At 45.2% G+C, this 27,877-nt stretch overlaps 2 protein-coding genes across 4 annotated transcripts in view; both read right to left on the reverse strand.

Moving 5' to 3' along the window:
• Nucleotides 1-794: 794 nt before the first annotated feature.
• On the reverse strand, nt 795-18,647 carry BZW1 (basic leucine zipper and W2 domains 1). Of its 3 annotated transcripts, none has more exons than XM_081893809.1 (12): nt 18,513-18,647; nt 15,700-15,773; nt 11,548-11,724; nt 10,956-11,050; nt 9,662-9,727; nt 9,148-9,283; nt 8,194-8,303; nt 7,920-8,090; nt 3,975-4,121; nt 2,651-2,789; nt 1,336-1,458; nt 795-1,237 (listed from the first exon to the last, which is right to left on the reverse strand). In XM_081893809.1, exons 2-12 carry the CDS (start codon nt 15,761-15,763, stop codon nt 1,206-1,208), a joined length of 1,260 nt encoding a protein of 419 aa, XP_081749935.1. In that variant the 5' UTR covers nt 15,764-15,773; nt 18,513-18,647; the 3' UTR covers nt 795-1,205. The 3 variants fall into 3 exon arrangements, with proteins under 3 accessions (XP_081749935.1, XP_081749937.1, XP_081749936.1); XM_081893811.1 differs by having other exon boundaries at nt 18,517-18,643; XM_081893810.1 differs by lacking the exon at nt 18,513-18,647 and adding an exon at nt 18,085-18,248.
• Nucleotides 18,648-20,290: 1,643 nt separating this feature from the next.
• The window catches only part of LOC309365606 (aldehyde oxidase 3-like), a 64,973-nt gene continuing 57,386 nt past the window's right edge, over nt 20,291-27,877 (reverse strand). The window contains exons 34-35 of the mRNA XM_081903796.1: nt 27,135-27,302; nt 20,291-21,283 (exon numbers count right to left, since the gene is read on the reverse strand). Of these exons, the coding sequence (XP_081759922.1) occupies nt 21,230-21,283; nt 27,135-27,302 (222 nt within the window). The 3' untranslated portion in view covers nt 20,291-21,229. The remainder of the gene's footprint in view (nt 21,284-27,134; nt 27,303-27,877) is intronic.

Genomic DNA, 27,877 nt, shown 5'->3' on the forward strand with positions numbered 1-27,877 from the left:
CTTAATGCACTTAAAGAAACAAAGAAGCCTATAGGAAATAGTTTTCCTCTATCAACAATTGGGTCCAATTTAGACAGTTCCCCTTTCTCTTGCAGATTCAGGGATACAGAAACCATGGGGGTCTGAGGCTAGTAACAGGAAAACTAGTATAGCTTATGCAGATAGTATGCAAGAGTTGCCTAGTTTCCTTCCATTCTTTTTCAGTGAAAGCATTTGACACAAACAATATTTCTCTTCCTGATCCTGGTTAGCAAGAATACATTCTCCAACCATGTAAATTGTTGGGAATCTAAATGGTAGTTGGAGCTTATTTGGGGTTCCAGAACCTTTTCACTTTCACATTCAGTATCTAAAATGCAAATCCTTTTAACGTTTAAAAGGATGGTATTCAACACTCATCCTACTCAAAAGTAGACCCATATAATAATCTAGACCCACTAGACATAACCTAGTCACATTCATTAATTTTTGAGGACTTGGTTTACTACAAGCTTAAAAGTAGTATACAACATTGCTCAAAAATGGTCAATGCAAACTGTTCGTTCTGTTTCCAACTAATAGCAAGGCGGAAAAATACATTTTTCAAAGAGAATATAGATTGTTCAAGGATCTGCTTAAGACTGCAAGAACACCAGAACCAGGAAGCTGAAGGCAAAGAGCGTAGTTTGAATACTGAGCTTAGTGACTGCAAATTGCAGTGGTATTATGAACAGGGAATGATGTGATGTTAGGAATCCCATCACTCTTGCTTGGATCTAGTTATCTTTCACACACAATTACACAAGTATGGCCTCTTTACTTTGGATACTTGTACAGTTTAATTTGCAAACAGAATTTTTATAACAAATTTCATTTTTCCAAATCATGTCTACTTGTAAACTTTTTTTATAGAAAACCCAGGGATAAAATGAATTTAAGTTGTGGAAGGCCTTAAATTATGTTACAGTAGAAAATACAGGAGGTAGAAGGTAACTCAAAAAACTAATGCAATGTTAGAATCAAATCTATAGCTCCTGTAAGCTACTAACACATGGTTTTAAAAACCTAAATCTGGTGTTCTCTAATGACCATAGAAAACACAAACATAAATTTGCCATGAGAGCCCTTATATCATGCTTGATACAGGGAGGTAGGATGTAAGAATCAGGACACAAAGACATGACGTTTTATCTACTGCTCCTGTTTGCTTTACTGTTTTTGACAACTTAGTCACCTTCTTCAGTTTCAGACTCAGATTCTGAAAGAAAACAAACAAGCATTCCAGCATGAGAACACTGTAAACTTATTCAAATGAATGCACCATAAGCAAAGCGGAATTGCATCAGGCTTACTCACCTTCCTCAGCATTCTTGAGCCATTCTACAAACTTTTTCATTTGTTCCAGAAAGACACTCTTTCCTTTGGCAACATGTGCATCTTTATACCATTTCAGGATGGGTTCTTCACTGAGAACCTCAGCTGTTGAAAACAAAGTGGGGTTAGGGCAAGCAGTGTCTATCCCTTCATGCAGCACAGTTTAGAAAACAGATGCCAAGTCACACCATGTGTTTTCAAAGCACAGAAGTGCTTAAATGCAAACCCTCTAAAAAAACAACCACCAGTAAGTTTGTCAAGCCACGTTCCTCATGCTCCGTGGCCTTAGCATTGTTTGGGCTGTAAATTTCCACTAGACCAGTTCATCAAGCAATACATCTTTGGAACTGAAGCCTCATTAAAAAGGTAAAGGGACCGCTGACCGTTAGGTCCAGTCGTGACCGACTCTGGGGTTGTGGCGCTCATCTCGCTTTATTGGCCGAGGGAGCCGGCGTACAGCTTCCGGGTCATGTGGCCAGCATGACTAAGCCGCTTCTGGCAAACCAGAGCAGTGCACGGAAATGCTATTTACCTTCCCGCCAGACCGGTACCTATTTATCTACTTGCACTTTGATGTGCTTTCAAACTGCTAGGTTGGCAGGAGCAGGGACTGAGCAACGGGAGCTCACCCTGTCGCGGGGATTCAACTGCAGACCTGATCAGCAAGCCCTACCTAGGCTCTGTGGTTTAACCCAAAGCACCACTCGAGTCCCTTGAAGCCTCATGAGGACACCCTATTTTCATCAACAGGATACTCATCTACATCTCAAAAAAGTCACTTGACATCACAATGGGTAGCGGGGTTCTGTTAACACTACAGTGGTGCCCCGCAAGACGAATGCCTCGCAAAACGAAAAAGGCGCAAGACGAAAGGGTTTTTCGGTTTTTGCTTTCCTTCGCAAGACGAATTTCCCTATGGGCTTGCTTCGCCCCGAAAACGTCTTGCGAGTTTGTTCGCTTTTTTCCTAAAGCTGCTTGAAGAGGCGCAGTTGCGACGGACCGTGCTTCGCAAGACGAAAAGACTCGCGGAACGAATTAATTTCGTCTTGCGAGGCACCACTGTATTGTGGACTTGTCAAGAAATTTGTTTAAGCGGATGCAACACCAGAAGACTAAGACCCTTTTCAAATGGCATAATGGAATTATGGACTGCAGCTTTCTTCTTTGAGATTAAGACCTTACTGATAAGCATCAGAAGCTACAGGTTAAGTAGTTAAAATGAGTTAAAGAGAGTTAAAATGTTAAACTCTTGAGTGTTCTATCTTCTTTTACACATGACTAAGAGTTAAACCATTACCTTTGTAGAAGAGCACCACTATTTTCTGGAAGGCTTTCATGAAGTGGATGTTGTCATAACAGTACTCCTGAATCTTGAGCAACAGAGTCAGTTCAGACTGACCTTGGGTTGTAAAGGCAGCAAGAAGAGGGCTGTATTGCTGTGAAGATTGTAAGAACAGTTATGTACAGGGAAAAAACCACACATGCTTTTATTCTGATCAACAGCTTCCCATTTCTCCATAAATGTGCCTTTTAAATGTGTTGGAGAGGGAGTTATGGGTGGTTTTTTTTGTATTACATATTTTGTGCTTTCATTTCGTTTTTTTATGTTGTGAACCGCCATGTGATCTTCAAATCTAGTGTGGTATACAAATTTCATAAATAATAATAATATTTTGCCTACTTGTTATGCACAAGCTAGCGTACACCAGAATACTGCTTAAAATTGGGCTTATCAGAAATCATCAACATGTAATTTGTCCTAAAATGGACATGTACATTTTCAAACCCTGCTGCCAGAAAATGCCTCTTTCATGAAGGGAAAAAATCCTCTGGCTGCTGTTGAACTGCAGCTTCTCATTGTTCCTGGCCACATTTGCGGGCGCTCATGGGCGTTATAGTCCAGCAACGTCTGGAGGGCCCAAGGTTCCTCACCCCAGTCTTAGAACCATGCACCGCCAAGTTACCTATTAGTGATTTCCATTTTCTTTTACAGACAAGAGTAAGATTTTTCGAAATCCAGGAACTCAACATTTTAGGAAGAATGTGAGCCCTACATTGTGGCATTCAGGGTACACTTTCAACAGGTTTACACTGAATGAGATAATAAGCTTATATTAAATCAGGAGAAATGAAGAGAATCCGTTTGAAAAATCTAGTTCTCATTTTTATGCAGCCTATTCTCTGCATATCAATACAGTATTATGACTGAAACCGTACATCATTATGCAGCGTAGAATACTTCTTTTTCGGGGTACTAGCCACTAGCTTTCATTCCCTGTCCTACTGTCCAGTGCACATTTTGTGCCCACTGAGCAGGTTCAGTCCCATATTGGCCTGTTTGGGGCTTTCCCTCTCTCCTTTTTTTTTGGGGGGGGGGGTGTTGTGGTGGGAGACACATTTATGTACAACCCCAGCTACAATCATTTTTTTAAAAAAAAAATCATTTGATTTGTCTGCAAACCTCGGGGTTACCCCTAACATGACATCTGCATGAGCACCTGAAAACTGAGCTGGATGCAGAGGGAATGATCATGTGGACTTTGCACCCATGCCTGCACTGCAATGGACCCACAGATGTTTGCTTATATGATATACTTTTTAAAAAATGAACATACAAATACCTTCAAGTGCTTGATGGCTTGTTCCGCTACTAGCTCCTCTTTTTTGTTCCATTCCACAGTGCTCATTACACTGGACCAGATAATGCCTATCACAGTCTGTTCTGATATGTTGTTTTTCTTCATCTCTTCCTTGACATACAAGATGATCTAGACAAGCAATTCCAGGGAGTGTTACATAACATTCTTGCACATCTATTGACAAGCTTTGCTTAGATTTTCAGATATAGATTTCCTTGGGCCTAGAGATTAGCTTTGTTCTACCCAAGAAGTAAATGCTACAATACTTGGCACCGCCCTTGAGTAATAACAATAACACCTACGACAGTGGTGCCCTGCAAGACGAATGCCTCGCAAGACGGAAAACCTGCTAGACGAAAGGGTTTTCCGTTTTGGAGGTGCTTCACAAAATGAATTTCCTATGTCTTGCGAGTTCCTGCGGGGTTTTTTTCCTTTCCCCCCCTTTTTCCCAAGCCGCTAATCCGCTTAACAGCTGATCCTCTGCTGATCAGCTAAGCCGCTTAACAGCTGATCCGCTAATCCGCTAATAGCGCTAATCCACTAATGGGCTTGCTTCGCAAGATGAAAAAACCGCAAGACAAAGAGACTCGCGGAACGGATTCTTTTCGTCTTGCGAGGCACCACTGTACTACTACTACTACTACTACTACTACCACTACTGCTACTTATCATTTATATTCCAGCCACTCTGGGCGGCTCCCAACAGAATTAAAAGCACAACGAAGCATCAAACATTAAAAACCTCCCTAAACAGGGCTCCCTTCAGATGTCTTCTAAAAGTCAGATAGTTGTTTATTTCCTTGAGATCTGGTGGGAGGGTGTTCTACAGGGAGGGCGCCACTACCGAGAAGGCCCTCTGCCTGGTTCCCTGTAACCTCACTTCTCGCAGGGAGGGTACCTTGTGCACCACCTTTTAAGACATTTCTGTCAAGACTCAGAATGTGAAATTCAAGACACAGCTCAAGGTGGGAACAGCCATTCTCCCATTCCTTTCTACAGTTTCTGCCTATAGACACAGGCATCTTGCTTCTCCTTCCCCACCCCCATTTTAGAATATAAAATCTTAATACACTTCTCATTGATCATGGAAACCAAGCACAGAAACTGGGCAGCCCAACTATGGTAGCCTTCCACCCTCCAAATTGCTTGGATCCCCAGCTACCACGAGCTATCATTGGCTATGCTGCCTGGGGATGGTGGGAGCTCTAGTCCTAAAACATCTATGGTTTGCGCACTGTAGCAACAACCAGTCCTTAGGAAGCAAGGTGAAACCAGCCAGCTGCATCCCAAACCCTTGCCAAGGAAAAGGGATCAAATCCCTGTTCAATCACAGAGCTCCTTGGGCGGTGGCCTTGGAGAACGTCACCATCTTGCAGACCAGCTTTCTTCACAGGGCTTACTGCATAGATCAAGATAACCCAATGCATGTTTTCCTGGACTCCTTGTAGGATGCAAATGTGATAAACACAATAGCATTATTCACAGGTGAAAAGGCTATAGCCTGAACAGCTACAAACGTATATGTGAACATGCTTAACTGTTCCTGAACATTATCGTTATTTTCATAAATATCTGCAGTTATTTCAAACATTATTAAACAAGGTTTCATACTTCCCACCTTGCTGCCAGCATTTTGCATTGTGCGGACATTAGTGCAATGTTAATTCGCCAAAAACACTTGGAAAGAAAATGTTTTAACAGCAAAAATTGTTACAGCAATTGAGACAGCTAGAAATCCAAGCTACCGTATTTTTCGCACCATAGGACGCACTTTTTCCCTCCTAAAAAGCAAGGGAAAATGTGTGTGCGTCCTATGGAGCGAATGCAGGCTTTCGCTGAAGCCTGGAGAGCGAGAGGGGTCGGTGCGCACCGACCCCTCTCGCTCTCCAGGCTTCAGGAAGCTATCCGCTAGGAGTGGGAGACCCAGCTCTCCCACCGCTAGCGGAGCGCTGCATTAATCCCGAAGCTTGGGGCGTGCAGAGCTCAGCGCGCCCCAAGCTTCTGGGTGCCGGCAAGGTCTCCGCTAGCCCTGGGAGAGCCGCGCGACGTCGCGGGGCTCTCCCAGGGCTAGCGGACCACTGCGCTAATCCCGAAGCTTGGGGCGTGCGGAGCTCAGCGCGCCCCAAGCTTCTGGGTGCCGGCAAGGTCTCCGCTAGCCCTGGGAGAGCCCCGCGACGTCGCGCGGCTCTCCCAGGGCTAGCGGACCACTGCGCTAATCCAGAAGCTTGGGGCGTGCGGAGCCCAGCGCGCCCCAAGCTTCTGGGTGCCGGCAAGGTCTCCGCTAGCCCTGGGAGAGCCCCGCGACGTCGCGCGGCTCTCCCAGGGCTAGCGGACCACTGCGCTAATCCAGAAGCTTGGGGCGTGCGGAGCTCAGCGCGCCCCAAGCTTCTGGGTGCCGGCAAGGTCTCCGCTAGCCCTGGGAGAGCCCCGCGACGTCGCGCGGCTCTCCCAGGGCTAGCGGACCACTGCGCTAATCCCGAAGCTTGGGGCGTGCGGAGCTCAGCGCGCCCCAAGCTTCTGGGTGCCGGCAAGGTCTCCGCTAGCCCTGGGAGAGCCCCGCGACGTCGCGCGGCTCTCCCAGGGCTAGCGGACCACTGCGCTAATCCAGAAGCTTGGGGCGTGCGGAGCTCAGCGCGCCCCAAGCTTCTGGGTGCCGGCAAGGTCTCCGCTAGCCCTGGGAGAGCCCCGCGACGTCGCGCGGCTCTCCCAGGGCTAGCGGACCACTGCGCTAATCCAGAAGCTTGGGGCGTGCGGAGCTCAGCGCGCCCCAAGCTTCTGGGTGCCGGCAAGGTCTCCGCTAGCCCTGGGAGAGCCCCGCGACGGCTAGCGGAGACCTTGCCGGCGCCCAGAAGCTTGGGGCGCGCTGAGCTCCGCATGCCCCAAGCTTCGGGATTAGCACTTCAGGAACACATCCGCTGCGTGGAGAGCCTTGCAGGAGTTCCCCGCAAGGCTCCCCACGCTGCGGATAGCAGCCTGCCGCCCGGCGCGAGGGGCGCCCTGAAGCAGAGCGCCCCTCGCGCCGGGCAGACATCTGCAGCGTGCAGAGCCCTGCAGCAGTTCCTCACAGGGCTCCCCACGCTGCGGATAGCAGCCTGCTTCCCGGAGCGTCGGGCGCCCTGAAAGCAGAGCGCCTGGCGCTTCGGGAACACATCCGCTGCGTGGAGAGCCTTGCAGGAGTTCCCCGCAAGGCTCCCCAAGCTGCGGATAGCAGCCTGCCGCCCGGCGGGTGGGGCGCCCTAAAGCAGAGCGCCCCTCACGCCAGGCATACATCCGCAGCTTGGGGAGCCCTGCAGCAGTTCCCCGCAAGGCTCCCCAAGCTGCGGATAGCAGCCTGCTTCCCGGAGCGTCGGGCGCCCTGAAAGCAGAGCGCCCGGCACTTCAGGAACACATCCGCTGCGTGGAGAGCCTTGCAGGAGTTCCCCGCAAGGCTCCCCACGCTGCGGATAGCAGCCTGCCGCCCGGCGGGTGGGGCGCCCTAAAGCAGAACGCCCCTCACACCAGGCATACATCCGCAGCATGGGGAGCCCTGCAGCAGTTCCCCGCAAGGCTCCCCAAGCTGCGGATAGCAGCCTGCCGCCCGGCGGGTGGGGCGCCCTGAATCAGAGCGCCCCGCGCGCTAGGCAGACATCAGCCAGCCCCACAAGCTCGGGGGACAGCAGGGAGGCGCAGCGCCACTATCCCGCTGTTCCTCGACCTGGTTCGGTTTCCCTGACCTGCTTTTGGGGGGGAAATAAAGGGAATTTTTTTTCCCTTTATTTCCCCCCCAAAAAACTAGGCGCGTCCTATGGTCCGGTGCGTCCAATCGTGCGAAAAATACGGTACTTTCACCTTCCTTGGTTGCCATGGCAGATGCCAAAGTTACGAAACAAGAGTATTAGAGACCAAAGAGGCTCATAAGCTATAAGCAGAGGAAACCAATGTACTTACATCCTTAAAGTTATCCCCACGTGACATCTGCTCCTGAAGTTCTTTCTGCAGTTCTTTACGAGCCCCTATGCACTGCTGGTTCCGGACGTATTCAGAGAGTTCCTTTAATCCTGCATCAGTGAAGTATTTTGTGAAGTGTTCAAGGCTTTGCTTGTTGGCTGGAAAGAGTTCCTGAAACATTGATATTGATTATTTGCGGTGTACTTTAAAAAAAGTTGCACATCTCAAATTACTCCATTTTCATCACCAAAAGTAGATTATCTTATTTACTTACCATCAGCCTGTTGTCCATGTTGACTTTACGAAGGCTAGCAGCTACTGCATTGATATCTTTTTCATTTATCCATGATTTGAACAGTTTTACTGCAAAGGCTGCTGAAACACCTGCATGAGAAGTTGTATGGTTACTTTTAATACTCTTGAAGAGGTGTCCTGCTTAATACTGTCCTACTATCAGATGTGAATTACCCTTGCCCTCCAGACGTGGACTCCCAACTCCCATAGGTCCCACGGCCAATGGTCAAGAATGATGGGAGTTGTAGTCCATCTACATCTGTAGGCCACAGGTTAGCATATAAAAACACAGGTGGCTTTGTTGTCTCAAACTGTTAGCAGATTTTGATAATGAAATCGCTCTTTGTGTATCACTTCCTGACTGGCTTCATGAGGAATGGTTTTCTAGCACTCTCACTGGACGTGCAAAGGTCACATTGCATGATTAAATGGTAAGGTTTTGCTTCACTATAACTAAAACAAATGCACAGTCTGTTACCTAGTACCTACTTCAACCTGTGAATCTTAAGAAAAAATCTGGGTCTTGTATTGTAAAATTCTGAGTAAAATACCGTATTTTTCGCTCTATAAGACGCACCAGACCACAAGACGCACCTAGTCTTAGGAAAACAAGAAAAAAAATATTCTGAATCTCAGAAGCCATAACAGCAAGAGGGATCACTGCGCAGCGAAAGCAGCAATCCCTCTTGCTGTTCTGGCTTCTGGGATAGCTGCGCAGCCTGCACTCGCTCCATAAGACGCACACACATTTCCCCTTACTTTTTAGGAGGGGAAAAGTGAGTCTTATAGAGCAAAAATACAGTACTCCTATGCTAGGAACTGGGGTTGGACTGGACTTCCACTGGTGAAGAGAAACCTAGCACATTGTGCAGGAATACACCTCTAAATATCAAAACAGACAGGGAATGCTTCCAAAATAGTTTACCACAATTACCTTCTTTAACTAGATTCTCATTATATAGACTGTTGAGAATTGACGCATTAAGTGTCCCATTGGCCAGAAGAATACCCGTCAGCATGGCCAGTTTGTTCCGCTCAGACTCTGAAAAACCTTTCAAGAATAGCAGCAACTGCAAAGAGTAGAAGGCACAGTCAACACTCTGAAAGAAGCAAAGTGCTGAAATCATTTATGAATGCTACCATGAGATATAAAGGAATGTATCACTGGAAACAAGAAAAGGACCCCCTTTTGCAGAGCTTTTATTATAATGACTGAAAGTCTTACACGGTTTCCCCACAGCCACTTACTCTGATCCCTATGGAGAACTATACCCTCCAGGTAACCAGAAAATGGAACTTTTATAAATGGGACAGAAATTATTCTAAGTGACTAGCCAAGGAAGATGTGCACATGCAGACTAAATGTTTTGCTAAATAGTAACAAACACACAAATATACAGGAGTATCTATAAGGCCATGGTCCAAAAAATAGTTTCAACTTGCAATACCTTTTTGACTTCATCCTCAAAGCCTTTTTCCAGGTATTTGTAACGCCTGATCAGCTTGTTAAAGACCTGAAAGACAAATGTTAGCAATTAAGACTATAGTTTTCATAGAAAAGGTGGGCAACCTGATACCAAGGGGCCATATGCATTCCTGCTTTCGTTTTATGTTCCCCTAGCGCCTTCAGAATCTTCCCCAGCAAGGGGATTCCCCAGAATCTTTGCTTCCCAGCAGTAACTTTCTTTCTGTCAATTTCCTCATTTTGTCAGGCTTCCCCCCTCACTATGTAATTTCAGAACAACTGGAAGAAGCAGTTTTTTAAAAACTTGTTTCCTTATTACAGTGGTGCCCCGCAAGACGAACGCCTCGCAAGACGAAAAACCCGCTAGACGAAAGGGTTTTCCGTTTTGGAGGCGCGTCGCAAGACGAATTTCCCTATGGGCTTGCTTCGCAAGACGACAGCCCACAGGGAAATCTCCGGGACAGTGGGGAAGCGCAGCGCGTCTTCCCCGCTGTCCTCGGACCTCCTCCGAAGCCTGGCGGCGGGGCGGGGACACCTCCTCCCGCCGCCGGGCTTCGGAAGGATGCCCCGATGCCGGGCAGCGGGGCGGGAAATCCTCCCTCCGCCGCCCGGCATCGGAACGATGCCCCGATGCCGGGCGGCGGGGCGGGAAAGCCTCCCCCCGCCGCCAGGCATCGGGGCGGGAAAGCCTCCCCCCGCCGCCGGGCATCGGGGCGGGAAAGCCTCCCCCCGCCGCCCGGCATCGGGGCGAGAAAGCCTCCCCCCGCCGCCCGGCATCGGAACGATGTCCCGAAGCTGGGCGGCGGGGCCGCGAAGCCTGGGCGCGCTGGCAACTCTCCGCAAGGAGCGCTCCCGAGAAGTCCTCCGCTGTCCCGGGCGATTTTAAAATGCCACCCGCCAGAAGAGGTCGGGGGAAGGCGGTTTCCATAGGAACGCATTAATTGATTTTCAATGCATTCCTATGGAAAACCGTGCATCGCAAGACGAAAAACTCGCAAGACGAAGAGACTTGCGGAACGAATTAATTTCGTCTTGCGAGACACCACTGTATTTGACTTGAGGATAAGGAAATCCCACCCCTCCAATAATCCAGAACACTTTTGTCTCTGGCTGTGCCCATCACTGCTCCGGCTCTGGTCAGTGCCAGCAGGTATCCCTCAGCAATTAAGCCCTCAACAATCCCTCTTTATACATGCAATCTTGCTTTTCTGTGGATGTTTATATTGCAGGGAGGTAGAATCAAGAAAAGCCATTTTTAAAAAGCCAACAAAACAAACCTGAGCAAATGCTTGCATCGTTTCTAGGTCTTCCTGTGCTGCAAACACACAGACATCTGTGTGCATCATGTCATCTGCCAGTGTACCACCTGGGGCTATTGAGAAATTGGTGTTTAGTTTTACAAGAAAAGCTAACATTGGCTAAGATCACTTTCACTAGTTAGAACAGCATTTAAGTTTAATACAATGCAATGTGAAGTAAATGAACAGCAAGTGAAAACCAACTAAGTTCAATGGCAAACGGAGCAAGATAAAAATCTTTCCCAGTGCTAAGAATTAGGAGCCCCACCTTTTTACAGGGATGCTAGTTTTTCAGGAAAACACTGAAGGCTGACTAGAAGCTTTTATCTTCCTAAATTTGAACTGGATCATCAGTTACTAACAGCTACCATAAAATACTACGTCACTTCTGTGTGAAGCTCTTCACAGAGAAAAGAGCTCTAATGCTATTATACTCTGGAGGGTACAGAGGCTACATAATCAGTAGCAACTGAGATCATGACCAATGAATGGTTGGTTAGTTTTACGATCCAACCATGCAAATACACAGGCACGCTTGTAAACCAAAAGAGCCCCTCTTAAGGTCACTTACCCAGCATTCCACCAGCCACCAGAATGTCAAAGAGTGTCTCTGCATAGCGGCGATAATCAAGTTTTGCTCCAGAAGCATCAAGGAATTTTGCTACTGCTTCCAAGTCACTGCCAGTTTCATTTAAACCTTGAATAATACAGTCCTGAAACTGAGTGGGGTCAAACCTCTCTTTTTCATCTGAAATAAATAAATAAATAAATATTCTGTGAACATAGTACTATTTATTACATTGTTTTTTAATACAAAATCATATTACAGAGAGTGGCCCCAATTTAGGTACACAGATCAATCAATGAAATTCATCACAGCAAATTATATGGGTACAAATAACACACACAACAAAGTGGCAGTTAATTTCAGGCTGACAGTTGGGAAAAATAGTGGAGCCAGATAATTGTTGTTGTTGTTGTTGTTGTTGTTGTTGTTGTATTATTATTATTATTATTATTCCTCTGCCCTATACCTGGAAGTCTCAGAGTGGTTCACAGAACAAGACAAAATGATTTTTCTTTACTGATATTGTGAATGATGACAGCAAACTTGAGTCAAGAAGAAAGTAAGTGGATTCTAAAGCAGTATTGCCTACTGTGGGGCCACTCTGTAATGTAGCTCCTCAATAGATGCTGAGGAACAAAGGTTGGAAACCTTTCTTCTTTGAAATACCCTTCGAGAGTCAGGGTTGGCCAGGAAGTAGGGCACTCAAATCATGCTAATTCACTAGAGAACAGTACAGTAGTGGGTAAAAGAGCCTTCTAGGGCTGGGGCATGACACGGCCTCTGTATATGTGAAGTCCCAAACCCAGTTCCCCAGTATCTCTCACTCTTGTTGTTCAGGTTCATACTGCTGATACATCAGCCATTGCCAGCCAGCTGCCCTCCAGATGTTCTCGACTACATCATCTATTTGGCTAATGCAAGCTGTAGTCCAAAACATCTCAATAATCACAACACAAAGAAAAACAACAAGTTTTGTATATGGACAATTATCACACCGTATGGCACACTGCTGAGATAGAAGATTGGCATTTAATATGCTGCACATCAGTGGAGCATATTATGGCCATTTTCCACTTTAAACGTTATTGGAGATTTCCATTACACTTTGGAGGCCCATCACCAGGCGCTTTAAAGATCTATGCTTTCCCCTTTTATGCATGATAAATGGTTTGGTATTTTTAGCAAAATACAAAAAGAACCCTTTTCCGTCAAGAAGTGTGCTTTGTATTCAAAGAAATTTACCTTTAAAAAGTTAGCACCCATGTTCTATAGATCAAAATAAAATGGTTCCATATCACCCTTTGGCTACACCCTTCTTTTTCTGGCGTGGCACCAGTAAATTGACAATAATTATCTGAATTATCAACCAGTATCCAGCCCAATTTTCAGGATGTGGAAGTCATGAGTACAGCGTTCATGACTGAGCAACCATTAAGGTCTGCTTCAATCTTCCAAAACATAGGCATTTCCCTTTCACTTTAAATAGGGATTCTGACACAAATCAGTTTATTACGGAGTTAGCTAACTCTCACCAGCAGTTCCAAGAGCTATTTCTACCTCTCGCCATTTTATTACATTCTGGTTCTCTCTATAAAAACCCTCATATGAATGCATTGCAGAAGTTCTCTTTAAACTCATCTATTAAAAATACAAACTTCATGGGCTTGCCTTCATGAATTTGCTATATCCCTCAAGATCTTTGAATGGTCAGCTTCTCAGCTTCAAATAAGCCACTTATCTGTACTAGAACACAAGATACTCTCACTGTAAGATACCAGAAGTATACAACAGATAGAAAATGAAGGACCACAGTCACAGCAAAATCATTTTTGGCAAAAGTGTTGTCAGTTTGAGCACTCTCTTAAGCCAAGAATATCTGGTAAAAAACAATCAAAGTATCAGCTGCACCTGAAATCTTAATTTCTGTTTTAACCTATTATCAGTCTATTTATAATGGGCTAAAATTTTAACACCACCCACAGCAATTCAAAGTTAAGTTATAGTTGCTTGCTACTCCACTTCTGAAAACATTACATGATGGTAATAATGAAAATTATAAATAAAATTTCTGAAAACATTACACAGAAGTAAATTCCATGAATATGAGAGGATCTTCTTTCACTTATGTCATTTAGAACTCAGGTATCAGTTTTCTTTGATCCTCAAGATACTGGGCATTTGTTATCCAAAGACTAATACCACAGTATTATGCCATGTGTGCACTCCAGCTCACCCACGTTTCAGCAGATCAAGACAGTACTTATCTATTTCTGCTTCCGGGTCCCACTCCCACCTACTAATTTGTTTATTGGAATTCCACCTTTTTCACTGAGTTCAGTTTCATTCTTTCTCACTTATTTAAGCAGAGCGGTACTAAACACCAGATTACACTCTTTCCCCTAGAAAATCCTGACAAGAAGTGCGCAGCTCCTTCTGTTTCAAAGGTTTAACAAAAACAAAACAAAAAAGCTGGAAGGTCCACCATAAGGTTGAATGAGGATTACAGAAGTGAGTTCAAATAAGACCTTGTATCATGGACCTATCCCAACTCTAAATACTAGATTCAGGGTTCTGGCTCAATGGCAATAATCAATTTTGTGATGTTTTTATGCTGGCACAGAAGTTAATGTGCTACATCTTTTAAGTCAGGATCAAGATTTGCTTTCACCTTCACAAGTCATTTAACTGAAACCATACCAAAATAATCTTTAAAATAACGACGTTTCAGTTTAGAATTCATTAAAGCTACACTTTTCTCTCCTTTTACTGAAGAAACACTGAACAGACAAACACTCTTTAACATAATTACTACCCACAAGTTAGTATTCCTGTGCTTTCTGGCATGCCACATAGCCAGTTGGCTGGACTATTTATATGTCACAGTAGCAAGAGATATACGCCCTGTGCAGAGGCAAAATTAAGGCCCTTTCCTAGCCATAGCACCTTTGAAAGCTCGTAGTTGACCGGCTTGAAGAAAAGTTAAATATAGCACCTACCCATCTAAAACAAACATCTCTCCTAAAGCCAGGCATTAAAGAACCATGAAAATTTAAATCCATGGGTACAAATACCATATGGCCCCATGGAGCCTTCAATGTAGGGCTCCTCAGGATTGTATTCTCCCTATTTAACATCTACATGAACCAGCTGAGTGGGGTCATCCGGAGTTTTAGAGTATGTTGCCAGCGATATGCCGACGACACACAGCTCTTCTTCTCCTTTACATCTGCAGTTGTGGCAGTGGATGTGTTGGACCATTGTCTTGCCTCGATAATGGACTGGATGAGAGCCAAAGACTAAAACTCAATCCAGATAAGATTGAGGCACTGTTAGTGGGTGGTTCTCTTGACTGGATGGATAGGAGGTTGCCTGATCTTGATGGGGTTACATTCCCTCTGAAGGAACAGATACACAGGTTAAGGCTACTTCTGCATCCATTGCTTTTGCAAGGCCTTTGGCTAATGAGCCAATCTATGGCCTTCTAAACCGTGTGTAGATTGTTGTTTTTTGTTTGTTACTATGGTATGTATTTTAGTGGTTTTATACTATCTGATATTGTAAACCACCCCGTGATCCTTGGGTGAAGGCCAGGTGCGGAAGGTGCATACAGGATTAGACAGAGAAGAAGGGGTAAGTCCTGCTGCATGGGCCTAAGTCTATTTCACTCATGCTAGGACGCTGCTGGATACAACTCACAGTGAATAATTTTGTTCAAGTTCAGTATGTGAGAACATCTGTGTAAGATAAATCAAAGGCTGCAATGTGATTTTTAAACAGACTAAAAACCTGTCACTGGGAGACAAAGGAGAATGGGTTCATTAGTTCACTGGCTTTAATAAAATTAAGATTTCTGTTTAAAACAAATATTTTTATTTTAAAAGCAGGTGATAAGAAAACAACAGCAGGGATATTGATACTACTCTCACTCTTGCATTATATGCAAGACATAGCTGCCTTAATATAAAGAAGGTATAGTTGATCAAGGATCAATCCTAAAGACTTTCCACCAAACCGTCAATGCAGCTTTCTCTCTCTCTCTCTCTCTCTGCGCATGCGCGCAAAAACACAATACAGACCACAAGCAAACTTTCTCTCAGATGTCCAACTGTATAATACAGAAACAATTTAATTAAGCATACATATAATTAGGCTTACCTCTTTTCCTAGTTTTAAAACGCTGGCCTGATAGCGTTGGCTTTTGCTGCTTTTGATTATTCATAAAAGACACCCTATGGAAAGAAACAAAATTTTCAAGATGTATCAGTTAAGCAGATGATCCCTAAGAGCTTGGGAAGACTTCAGTTAAGCATCTGCCAGCTATTGGCAACATCCTAAAAATGCATCTTAATGGTTTCCTATTTTATTTAAGCATTATTTTCTACTTTAATGTTTGGAAACATTAAGTGTTTACAAACCTTTTCCTATGTTTCAAAATACATAACAGACCTCGGGTTCTATGATGCCTAAATTGAGTAAATCTGGGCTGAGAGATTAGAAACATGTTTTTCTTCCTCCTTTCCCCCCTTGCATAAGAATTCCCTTCTCCCTTTCCCAGTTGGTTCTTACCACAGTTTTCCCTAAGATCTAAACTGAACCAACTACAGTATGGTTAGAACAAATCAAGCATTGCCTTCAAACCATGATCTGAATCCATGGTTTGAAGACCAAATACTTTGACTTCTGAGGCGAGTAGTTGATACTGGACCAGCAGTTATCAACACATCAGAGCGCTGGAGCTGAGACCAAGAGACTCATACCTATCAAGGCCTATTAATGAACTTGGGGGTCAAACTTAACTTGGAATCGGGGGACTTCCAACCTCATGATTTTTACCAGTGCTCTGCCTAAAACTAAGTAAGGCCATAATTAAAACAAAAAAAATTCCTTCCAGTAGCACCTTAAAGACCAACTAAGTTAGTTCTTGGTATGAGCTTTCATGTGCATGCACACTTCTTCAGATATCAATTCTTCTTGGTAAATGGCGCAGCAATCTTTTTGTTTCAGTGCAATGCTCCACAGCAATACTAGGCTAGGGGCACTGTGATAGATTTTAAGCTGGTTAGATCCAGTCGCCTGACACTGCCTGCAGTGAGATGAATCATAAGATGAAAGTATCAAGATAGCCAAGGGGTACATGGCTATGCCCTCACACCTCGACTTCATAATTATATGTAAAAAGAGAGGCTCTCAGTCCAAACATATTAATTGTATGTATAGAATCCAGCCTTAACACACACAAAAAAGCATGAACTGCATTTAAGGCTTCAAGGGAAAAGGGAGGGGTGGGGGGCAGGCGGAGCAACAAGAGTATCACAATGTTTAAAGCCCTGTTCTTGAATTCATTCCAGATTATACTGTAAACAAGAACGAGAGGAGTATTTTAAAGGGGTATTTGTGGTACTCCGTATACCCCAACAAGGCTGTAGTCCTATGACCACTTCCTTGGAACTAACTGCACCTGAACAAAACGGGATTATTCTGAGCAGGTGTGTTTAAGATTACAGTACCTGCTCTTCCAAAAAAATCATAGCTGTCTAAAAAAACACAAGACAGGGCCAACATTCCTCCGGCATGTTTCTAGGTATTGGGGTGTGAATGAAGTTTTGGGGATGGGCCAAAATTTCTCAGAATTCCTGAATGCATTCCGGGAGCATATAGCATAACCAGAGTGAAACCAGCTATCCTCTTTCACGTTTGTGGGGTGGCAGGGCTTGGATTTTGAGGGGACCAAACTTACCAACAACCCCATGGCTACTGCTTAGCTAGGGGAACCCCCCCCCCTGTGCCTTGGAATAATGTTACATCAGGACAGAGTATCAATTCAGGGTGCCCAGGGAGAAGGAGGAAAATAACTTAAGACGCCCTTCACGCTTTTGCAAAAAATGTGGGGGGGGATGCAAAAAGCTGTTTTATCCACAGGGCTCATTTCACCCATCTTCGTGGTATTTAAAACTCCTCCTTTCCCCACCATGGTCTCTCCCAGTAAAAACAACCAAGAGTCACGAGCGCATACAGATTTTGGAAAACGTGCCAACTAATCATCTTGCACCGAAGCAAAAAGGCTGAGAAATTCTGACACTCAAGGCAGTAGAAACATGAGATGATTGGACCCTACTGAACTTGAAGCATGGGAACCCCCAACAAAAAAAAATTATAATTTGGCAAAATATTTGGACTTTAGGTATTTGTACAATTTGGAATATTCAATGTGATTGTTAAAATGGAAAACTTAATAATAAAAATTATTATTAAAAAAAGAGAAATTATTTTCAAAATGCAATCGCCAAACGTTGAGTCCCCTCCTCCTCCTTCCCCACCAGGCGCCACCCACTCAGCCCCGGGAGGTGTCCCCACCCTTCACCCCCCTCAGGAAAGACACCCCCCATCTACAAACACGGGTAGGCCGTGATTATTTTTTGTGTAGTTGTGGGGGGGGGGTGCCCCGCCTCGTGCTGCTGCCTGGGCCGGAAACGGGCCTTTTCCCGGAAGGCTCTTCCCTCAGCCGACCCGAGGCGCCCTCCTCCCTCCCGGCCTACCCACCGAGCCCTCCGGGCGGAGGCGGCCGCTGCAGGAGCTGGAAGCGATGGCCCCGGAAAGGAAGGGAAGGGGGAAGTCTCCCGCTAGCGCCGCCGCCCCGGCTAGGCTTTGAGTCCCGCGCTGCTGCCTGCCCCTCCCGGCCGCCGCCGCCACAGCCGCGTCCCCTCCCTCCCTCAGCGGCGTCACTGCCCAACAGAGGCCGCCGCTTTGTTACCCGCCAGGCCGGGCCGGGCCAGAGGGCGCGGGCGAGTGAAGGGAAAGGAGGGGGGGAGGAGGAGAGGAGGAGGAGGCCCAGCAACCGGCCTTGCCAGCGCGGCCGTTACGGGCCAGCCTCGCGCCACCGCGCTCCCCGCCCAATCAGCGCCCGCCAAGCCGCGTTCTCTCCCCACCCCCCGCGAGCTATCAATCCCGCCGCGCGCCTCGGGCCTCACCGACTTTTAAGGCAGGAAAGGAACGTCCAAGGAGCACGAGCTTGACTAAGCGGCGCGACGGAGGACGGAGAAGGCGGGCGGTCTGAAGCGGCTTCAAGTCTCCACCCCTTTTCCTCCTCTTCTACTCCCCCCTCCCCACACAACCTCGCCCGAGAGGAGAGGAAACCACGCGAGAACACGCGGGTGACGGGCAGGAGGGAAGCGAGGCTTGCTGGGAAGGAACTATTATTCACAGCCGTCACACAGTGGGGGTGGGAGAAGAGAAGTGTGTCGTGCTGAGGGTCGAGTGTGTGACGCCGGTTGGGCCTAAAGGGTTTTTATTATTGTGAGGGGTTGTTTATTTCCTCTTACAGAGAGGGAGTTCAAGTTAAAAATGAAGCAAATGTGTTTGTTTTACCCTACCCCCGTTTATTTCGGAAATGGGCTCGTCCAGCTCGCCCACTCCCCAACTACGTCATGCAGCAATGGGCTGCGTTCCTTTGGGCGGGGTTTGAAACGAGACTCTGCTCTCCGTTTCCACCGCCCCTCCCTAAGTAGAAGCGTCCAGGTTCGTCCTTTTCCGGGAATGGACCGGGATACTTCGTAGCGCCATCCATTGAGCCGAAGTAGGTATCACCGTAGGAGGAAGCAGCCCAGACTTTCTGGTTTGCTTTTGAAGTTTCGTCTGTCTGTCTGTCTCGCAACAATGATAGCTTGCAAAATAAATAAATGGTGCTTATGACTTTTATTGTTTCCGCGTTTCTGTATGTATGGTCTACTTGAGATTCCTGCATTGCAGGGGGGGAGGGGTTGGACTAGATGACACTGGGTACCCCTTCCAACTCTACAATTCTGTAATTTGGTGGTAGCCAAAGGAAAAAAGGGGGAGGGGAAAATATGCAAAGGTTCATTTGCTTTTAAACGCAGTCGGGTTTTCTAGTGCGAGGAAATTGTAAATTTAATAATAATAATAATAATAATAATAATAATAATAATAATAATAATAATAATTTATTATTTATATCCCGCCCATCTGGCTGAGTTTCCCCAGCCACTCTGGGCAGCTTCCAATCAAGTGTTAAAAACAATACAGCATTAAATATTAAAAACTTCCCTAAACAGGGCTGCCTGATGGCGCTTCCGGCACTGTCCATCATCATCATCATTAATTATTCCCGTGTCGCAGGTGGGGTGCAGGATTCGAGACAGATCACTCATGCCTTCATTACAGGGGCTGGAGCCGAAAATGAGTTACAACAACCCTGCTCTGTAGTCAGGTGGTGTCATCCTTACGATTGGCACACCAGCCAATGGCCTGGCCCAAGTGTTGTCAAACTGAAATGCATTATCATGGCAAGGTATCTCATGTTCTGAGAATGCTGCTGTGTAGGGCGAGTAGGGGGTTAATGATTTGCTTTGCTATCGCTTTTATTGTTTTTAAAAATCTTGTGCTTTTATGTTGTGAACTGCCCTAAGATATACGGATGATGGGCAGTATACTAATTAATTAATTAATTAATTGCATAATAGGTGGCAGCTTATCTTTTTTGTTTCATTATGGTATCACTTGTCAGCGAGAGTGAGATCTGCTTGTGCCCTAGGCCTGCAACATTCGGGAGAAAACCATGCAGGTGAATCTCATACACTTAGCCTAACCTGACTCTTGAGTGCTGTGAGGGAAAAATTAAAAACCTGGGGTGTGTGTGGAGGTGAGGAGAGCTTATGTAGGCTGCTCTGGACTCCTTGGAGAGACAGCAAAATAGAAAAATGAAATAAGTAATTCATTGTGACTCATACAGTTTCATAATAACAATTTTTAATTAGCATATGTGTCAGATCTCTTGAAAACAATAGTTCTCAAATCATCATGCGAGCAAAGGTGATCATCATCAGGATAATAAATGATTAAAGTTAATGCTTTAAAAGTACTTGGCCATTATTTTACCAGCTAACTGCTTCCCTTTTTATGGGTCTGATACCCCCCCCCCCCGGTATGTTCAGGTTGAGGAACAGACCAGTGGCTTATGACAGCCTTGCAATGTAGTCCAGAGTTGTTCCTATTTTGCAAGTAAAATTTGCCCGCCTCCACAGTGCACCTTGGCAACATGTGGTCACTTTCTGCTGATGACAGTTTCCAGTTTCCTCAACTATGCTATGTGGGTCTACTCTGAGTGATGGTTAATTGAATACCAAGTCTGGGCAAGTTCCAGGAGAAGGTCTGCTTAACTGGCAAGGGGCAGAATGTATAAGCCAAATGAGTACTTCAGCACTCTCCCCTGTGCCCTAACATTTACTAAATGGTTCTCCCTACACCCACATGATCCTCAAAGCCCAAACCAACAATCTCACCCCTCTCTAACTCCTCTGAATAAAAGCTGAAGTGTATCTGTGTGCCTGGTAGGCAGCCACCTAATTACAGAATTTTATATGCCTACAGTTACAGATGTAGATGTCAATAGCCATTACAATACAATATGAACACAGATAACAGATGTAGATATACAGGTGCTAATTCTCACAGTTTGGAATTAAATTTTCTTATCCCTTATACGACGTCTATGCTTGATTATACACCTGCTGAAATTCACAGATTTGTTTTCGTACATCAATATAATTTTTTAAAATCTTGCACAGTTGAAATTAATATCATTGTCCTTCTTGTGTGTGATTAGACTGCGACTGCTCTTCTGATGATGAAGAACACAAAAAGCGGAAAACTTTGGCGGAAAACCAGGACGTTAGTCTACTTCAATAGCCCATGGTTTATAGGTCCCAGGCTTGTCCTTTGGAATCTAAAAATGAGAGAGACAAACAGAAGGGCTATTCTTATGTGCAATTTCATATTAGGAAATAAAAGAAAATCAACCAATGTAAAACTTGTTTTAATGAGAGGAAAGCTACTGTGCATTGAAACGTGAGATCCGAGTTTATATCGCTCTGTACATACTTCAGCCATGTGTATCTGAAGAAGTGTGCATGCACACGAAAGCTCATACCAAGAACTAACTTAGTTGGTCTTTAAGGTGCTACTGGAAGGAATTTTTTTTGTTTTGACTATGGCAGACCAACACGGCTACCTATCTGTAACTTCAGCCATTGAATCACTGTAGTATAGTTTTTTCCTCTCTAACAGAACTTTTTTAGACATCACTTTGCAAGTGTCCATACCTGCGTGCTATACAGGCAGCACAAACAGTTATTATTATTTATTAAACTTGTTAATCACTTTATCTTGCTCAGGGCAACCCAAAGCAACTTACAACTGTGAAATCATTCACACACACATACAGGGGGGTGTCTTCTGGCTAGTGCACGTTAGTTTATTTGCCCCCACACCTTTCAATACCCCTTATACTTCTTTCTCCCTCCTGTGAATTTATTGATATACTGGAAGCCCAACAGCAAAGGATACCCAGAGGCTTCCTCCATTGTGCAATGTTGTTGTTTAGTCGTTTAGTCGTGTCCGACTCTTCGTGACCCCATGGACCAGAGCACGCCAGGCACTCATGTCTTCCACTGCCTCCCGCAGTTTGGTCAAACTCATGCTGGTAGCTTCGAGAACACTATCCAACCATCTCGTCCTCTGTCGTCCCCTTCTCCTTGTGCCCTCCATCTTTCCCAACATCAGGGTCTTTTCCAGGGAGTCTTCTCTTCTCAGGAGGTGGCCAAAGTATTGGAGCCTCAGGTTCAGGATCTGTCCTTCCAGTGAGCACTCAGGGCTGATTTCCTTTGGAACGGATAGGTTTGATCTCCTTGCAGTCCATGGGACTCTCAAGAATCTCCTCCAGTACCATAATTCAAAAGCATCAATTCTTGTGCAATGTAGTCAGCTTCATAACTGCATATTTATTTTCTTGTGGTGAGGCACTCTGAATATGCTCAGAGCCTGCCTGCTCTGGCACCAGGCACACAGGAAACACCACACAATTTCATTTACTGAATGAGGCATGGTTGGGGGAGAGCACCGTTTTGACTTTTGCCTCAGCAGCAAAATGTTTTGGAGTGGCCATGAGGGGGAGCCATTAGAAGCAGGAGGGGAGACATTTCCTGCAATGCCTTTTTTCAAACCAAAGATCATATACTGTACCGTATCTCTATTACTATGAGGTATAAAAAATGATTTAAAAAAAATCTTTTAAACTGTTATGCATATTAAGGACCAAACCTGTACATACCTATACAAACTGAGAACAGAAGTACAGTAAATCTCAGTGAGTTCTATGGGGCTCACTCCCAGGAAATTAGCTACAGGTTTACAACCTTAATGTCAAATATTTCCAAGAGCAGCCTTTGAAAGTAATTTTGCAATTATAGTTTTCTGACACACACCCTCCCCGCCTTCCCTATTGAAAATGATAAGTAATAATAATTATTCTTATTATTTAGTATATAATAATAATAATAATAATAATAATAATAATAATAATAATAATATATTATTTATACCCCGCCCATCTGGCTGGGCCTCCCCAGCCACTCTGGGCGGCTTCCATAAAAACCAAAAATACAATAAAATATCACACGTTAAAAACTTCCCTGAACAGGGCTGCCTTAAGATGTCTTCTGAATGTCAGGTAGTTGTTTATCGCTTTGACATCTGCTGGAAGGGCGTTCCACAGGGTGGGCGCCACTACCGAGAAGGCCCTCTGCCTGGTTCCCTGTAGCTTTGCTTCTCGCAATGAGGGAACCGCCAGAAGGCCCTCGGCGCTGGACCTCAGCGTCCGGGCAGAATGATGGGGGTGGAGACGCTCCTTCAGGTATACTGGACCGAGGCCGTTTAGGGCTTTAAAGGTCAGCACCAACACTTTGAATTGTGCTCGGAAACATACTGGGAGCCAATGTAGGTCTTTCAAGACCGGTGTTATATGGTCTCGGCGGCCGCTCCCAGTCACCAGTCTAGCTGCCGCATTCTGGATTAATACGAACAGCAGGGGTGGAGGTAAGGATATGGCGCAAAATCTTGAGTGGCTGGACCTGACTGTCCTTGTGCAGCATCTTGGGCTCTGGAAGCAACTAAGGTGAAGGGGATGATAGGAATTTTGAGGTCTTACATATATGGTAATGTTCATAAGTGTACTAACCAAGCATGTACATAGATCAGCACAGGAAGACCAACCAGGAACCATTTTGATTCCTAAACTGAGCAAATGTTTTCTCTGCAAGGTCAAAGTGGGACACCTCCCCATTGTCTCTTTCCTCACAAATCCTGACTTAAGGGCACGTTTAAGATATGAATAGGGTGTGAGCTTGTGACATGGCCTAGGAACTAAGTATTTATCATTACAAAAGACTGGCCAGGCTACCCAGGCAATCCAATCAAGTAACCTGCCAGACAGGAGGTAAACAAGGACAGGAGAAAAACAACATTCAAATTTCTGTTTTAAGATCTGAGGGTTGGTCTTAGGTTACACGCCTTCTGTGATGTATGTATGATGTTTCTGGGGGTGGTCTTGATCTACAGGGTGGCAATTTCAAAAGTCTTTATAAGGCCTTGCGCGCCATTTTTCTGGGTTCCTCCTCTCCTGCGGGTGAGGGGAGCACCCTGTTGCAACAGATCAATAAAGATCAAGCTTACTAGCTGCCTTGCTTCTCAATATTCTCTTTTGCCTCTGTTATCTTCTCCTACCAGTAGGGAACCTATATAAGGACTCTATATGGGCTCTTGGATACCCCATAAGGGAAAAGGGCAATTTTTGTTTACAACAAGGGCAAGGGTAGGATTCTGGTCATATCCCAGGACTGAAGTTTGTATCTTTTGGAGTAGGACTCTAACTTACAATACTGCTCCCTAGTGCTTTATTTAGCAACTTTCAAGTATTTGAATCACTTACTGTCTGATTGTTGTGGGCCTCTGGATATTCCAAGAGGGCCACAGGTGAAAATGTATAAATGGGGGGCCACAGTACGAAGCTAGGAGGCCACAAATAAATAGGGGGCCACAAAGGGAAGTGAGCAATGAAGGGGGGGGGGGAAATCTTTTTTTTAAAAAAATAAAAAAATCTTGACTGACTGGCTATTTGTTTGGCCAATCACAAACAGATAAGAGGGCAACTCACCAGGGCCTAGTGCTCCTTTTGTCCTGCTTTTTCTGTAGCGCCTCAATCCAGAACTCCCAGGCCAGGTACGGATGGAGGTGAGGTTGCACTGGGTAGCCCTGAGAGAGCCACAGCTACTTGTTGCTACCGCCTGGTCTGGGCCCGGTGGCAGTCTGGACCTGACTCTGTAAAGCGCAGGGTGCAATCCACTCCAGCACCTAGTGGATCGGGGCCTTTGGATGTTGCTGAGGGGCCGGGCTCTGCAAGGCTTGGGGTGAAATCCACTCCAACGCTGAGCTGAGTGGGGTCATCTGGTGCTGCTGACTTGCATCTAGTAAATAACTGTCTACTCATAAGAAAGCTGCACTGATTTCAGTGGGCCTTACTCCCAGTCAAAACAAAAAAAAATTCCTTCCAGTAGCACCTTAAAGACCAACTAAGTTAGTTCTTGGTATGAGCTTTCGTGTGCATGCACACTTCTTCGGATACTCCCAGGTAAGTGTGTGGGGGACTATAGTGTTCTATCTAGGCAACCAGGGCTCCTCTGAATGACAAGAACTTTTTGCACCAGGTCAGTGAGGACCACTTGCTTTTAAAAATTCTCCCATATACAGTATACAGAACTCCCTGTGCGCCTTTTGGACTGCATCTAATAGGTTTTTTCCTCTGCGTCAACTGGGCTCAAATAAGTGTTGTTTACTTTTTTATAATGCATGGAAGATGGATCTCCCTCGGGAGGTTCTGGACTCTCCTTCCTTGGGGGTTTCTAAGCAGAGGTGACAAACCTAGACAGCATCTTGAAAAGTAGAGACATCACCTTGCCAACAAAGGTCCATATAGTTAAAGCTCTGGTTTTCCCAGTAGTGATGTATGGAAGTGAAAGCTGGACCATAAAGAAGGCTGATCGCCGAAGAATTGATGCTTTTGAATTCTGGTGTTGGAGGAGACTCTTGAGAGTCCCATGGACTGCAAGAAGATCAAACCTCTCCGTTCTTAAGGAAATCAGCCCTGAGTGCTCACTGGAAGGACAGATCCTGAAGCTGAGGCTCCAATACTTTGGCCACCTCATGAGAAGAGAAGACTCCCTGGAAAAGACCCTGATGTTGGGAAAGATGGAGGGCACAAGGAGAAGGGGACAACAGAGGACGAGATGGTTGGATAGTGTTCGCGAAGCTACCAGCATGAGTTTGACCAAACTGCGGGAGGCAGTGGAAGACAGAAGTGCCTGGTGTGCTCTGGTCCATGGGGTCACGAAGAGTCGGACACGACTAAACGACTAAACAACAACAACAACTTTTTTATAATACATGGAAGATGGCTCTCCCTCGGGAGGTTCTGGATTCTCCTTCCTTGGGGGTTTCTAAGCAGAGGTTGGGTGACCATCTGTCATGGATGCTTTAGCTGAGTTTTCCACATTGCAGGGGGTTGCACTAGAAAGACGACCTTCTGCGTCTTCCAGCTCTATGATTACACGATTCTATGTTTTTCTGCTTCAACAATATTTCATTATGTTCCTATCGTTTTATGTAATTGTATTTTGTATAAATTATAAAAAATATAAATAAAATATGTTCTATTTACAAACAAAACATTTAAATAGCTACCTTTTTACTGGTAAAACGGGGGCAGGGCATGGACATAGCTAGGATTTTTGTTAGGGGAGCAGGCTTTTGTTAGGTGTTATAGGAATTCTAAGGTCTTATGTATATAAATCATATGTTCATAAATCTACAAGGCAAACACATACATAGAAGTATATAAACTACGTGTCTGAAATAGTGCAGGAGAGCAATCCTGAAGCCATTTTGACTCTCCCAAATTGACCTCAAATATTTATCTGCAGTGAGGAAGGAAATGGGAAAGCCTCCCCATTGTCTCTTTGCTCAAATCCTGTCTTAAGGGCGTATTTGAGTATGAATAGGGTGAGCCTGTGATGTGGATTCAGGAACTAAGTACTGTATTTACCATCACAAAAGAATGCCCAGGCTGCCCAAGTAGAGGAATCTGTGGCCATTATCAGATATTTTGACAAGCAGGAATTTTGTTGGAGACCGCCTCCTTCTGTGATGTATGTATGATTTGGGGGGGGGGGGTGTCTCTGGCTACAGGGTGGGCAACTTCAAAAGTCTATATAAGGGCTTGCACACCATTGTTCTGGGCCTCTCCTGCCTCTTGAGTGTGGTAGTGAGCACCCTGCTGCAACAGATCAATAAAGATCAGGCTTAGTAGCTGCTTTGCTTCTCAATATTCTCTGGTTGGCCTCTGTTATTTTCTCCTACTGATAGAGAACCTACTTAAGGACTCTATATGGGCTCTTAGATACCCCATAAAGGAAAGGGAGCAGTGTTTTCTTATAACATAGGGGAGGCAGAACCTCAGATTTATATTGATTTTTACTTATTTGGGAGGCAGCTGCCCCCCCCCCAGCTATGCCCACTAGACTAGATGATCCTCCAGCCATTTTATCCTAGGTTCTCTGCTCTGCTGAGTCATACTGGACCCCTCAGTTCTCTACCTCAGTTTTCTGTGTCTTGCTGATGCCAACAGGAAGAAAGCACAAAATGAATGGAATATAAGGTGGTGGTGATGTTTTTAAGGAAGTATTTACCATCTCTGTAAAGTCATCAACACAGGCCATGCGAATCCTTTCTATGTTCAGTGGACTGTCCATTGTGAAAACACGGTGCAAACCTCTTTCCTTCCGGGCAGCAGCCACTGCATCCCGAATAGCAAAAAACACAGAGCATGCTTGGAATACTCCAGCTTCACCTACACCCTGTAGGAAGATGAAGACAACCAACGATGGAACACAAAGATAAGGGAAGATCCATAAAGTTTAGACCAGGGGTCAGCAAACTTTTTCAGCAGGAGGCCGGTCCACTGTCCCTCAGACCTTGTGGGGGGCCGGACTATATTTTGAAAAAAATATATGAACGAATTCCTATGCCCCACAAATAACCCAGAGATGCATTTTAAATAAAAGGACACATTCTACTCATGTAAAAACACACTGATTGCCGGACCGTCCGCAGGCCAGATTGAGAAGGTGATTGGGCCGCAACCGGCCCACAGGCCTTAGGTTGCCAACCCTGGTTTAGATGATATTTTTTTCCAATCACCAGTTGATAGTTAGTCACCTTGTTCTGGATGGGCATGCAAGCTCCTGTCTCACAAATGGTTGCAAGGTGTCACCACCACACCTCAGCTAAAACTCAATTTAAAAACTTTTAAATAAATTGTTCTGCATAATCCCATTAATATTAAGAGTGGTTGTGCAAATCTGAGTTTGGCAGATTGCAGACAATGTGTCCAGACTGGCAAAGTATCCACTTAAGATATTTAGGCATTAAC

This window comes from Podarcis melisellensis (assembly GCF_964234715.1).
Source record: "Podarcis melisellensis genome assembly, chromosome: 1".
In the NCBI taxonomy this organism is placed as follows: domain Eukaryota; kingdom Metazoa; phylum Chordata; class Lepidosauria; order Squamata; family Lacertidae; genus Podarcis; species Podarcis melisellensis.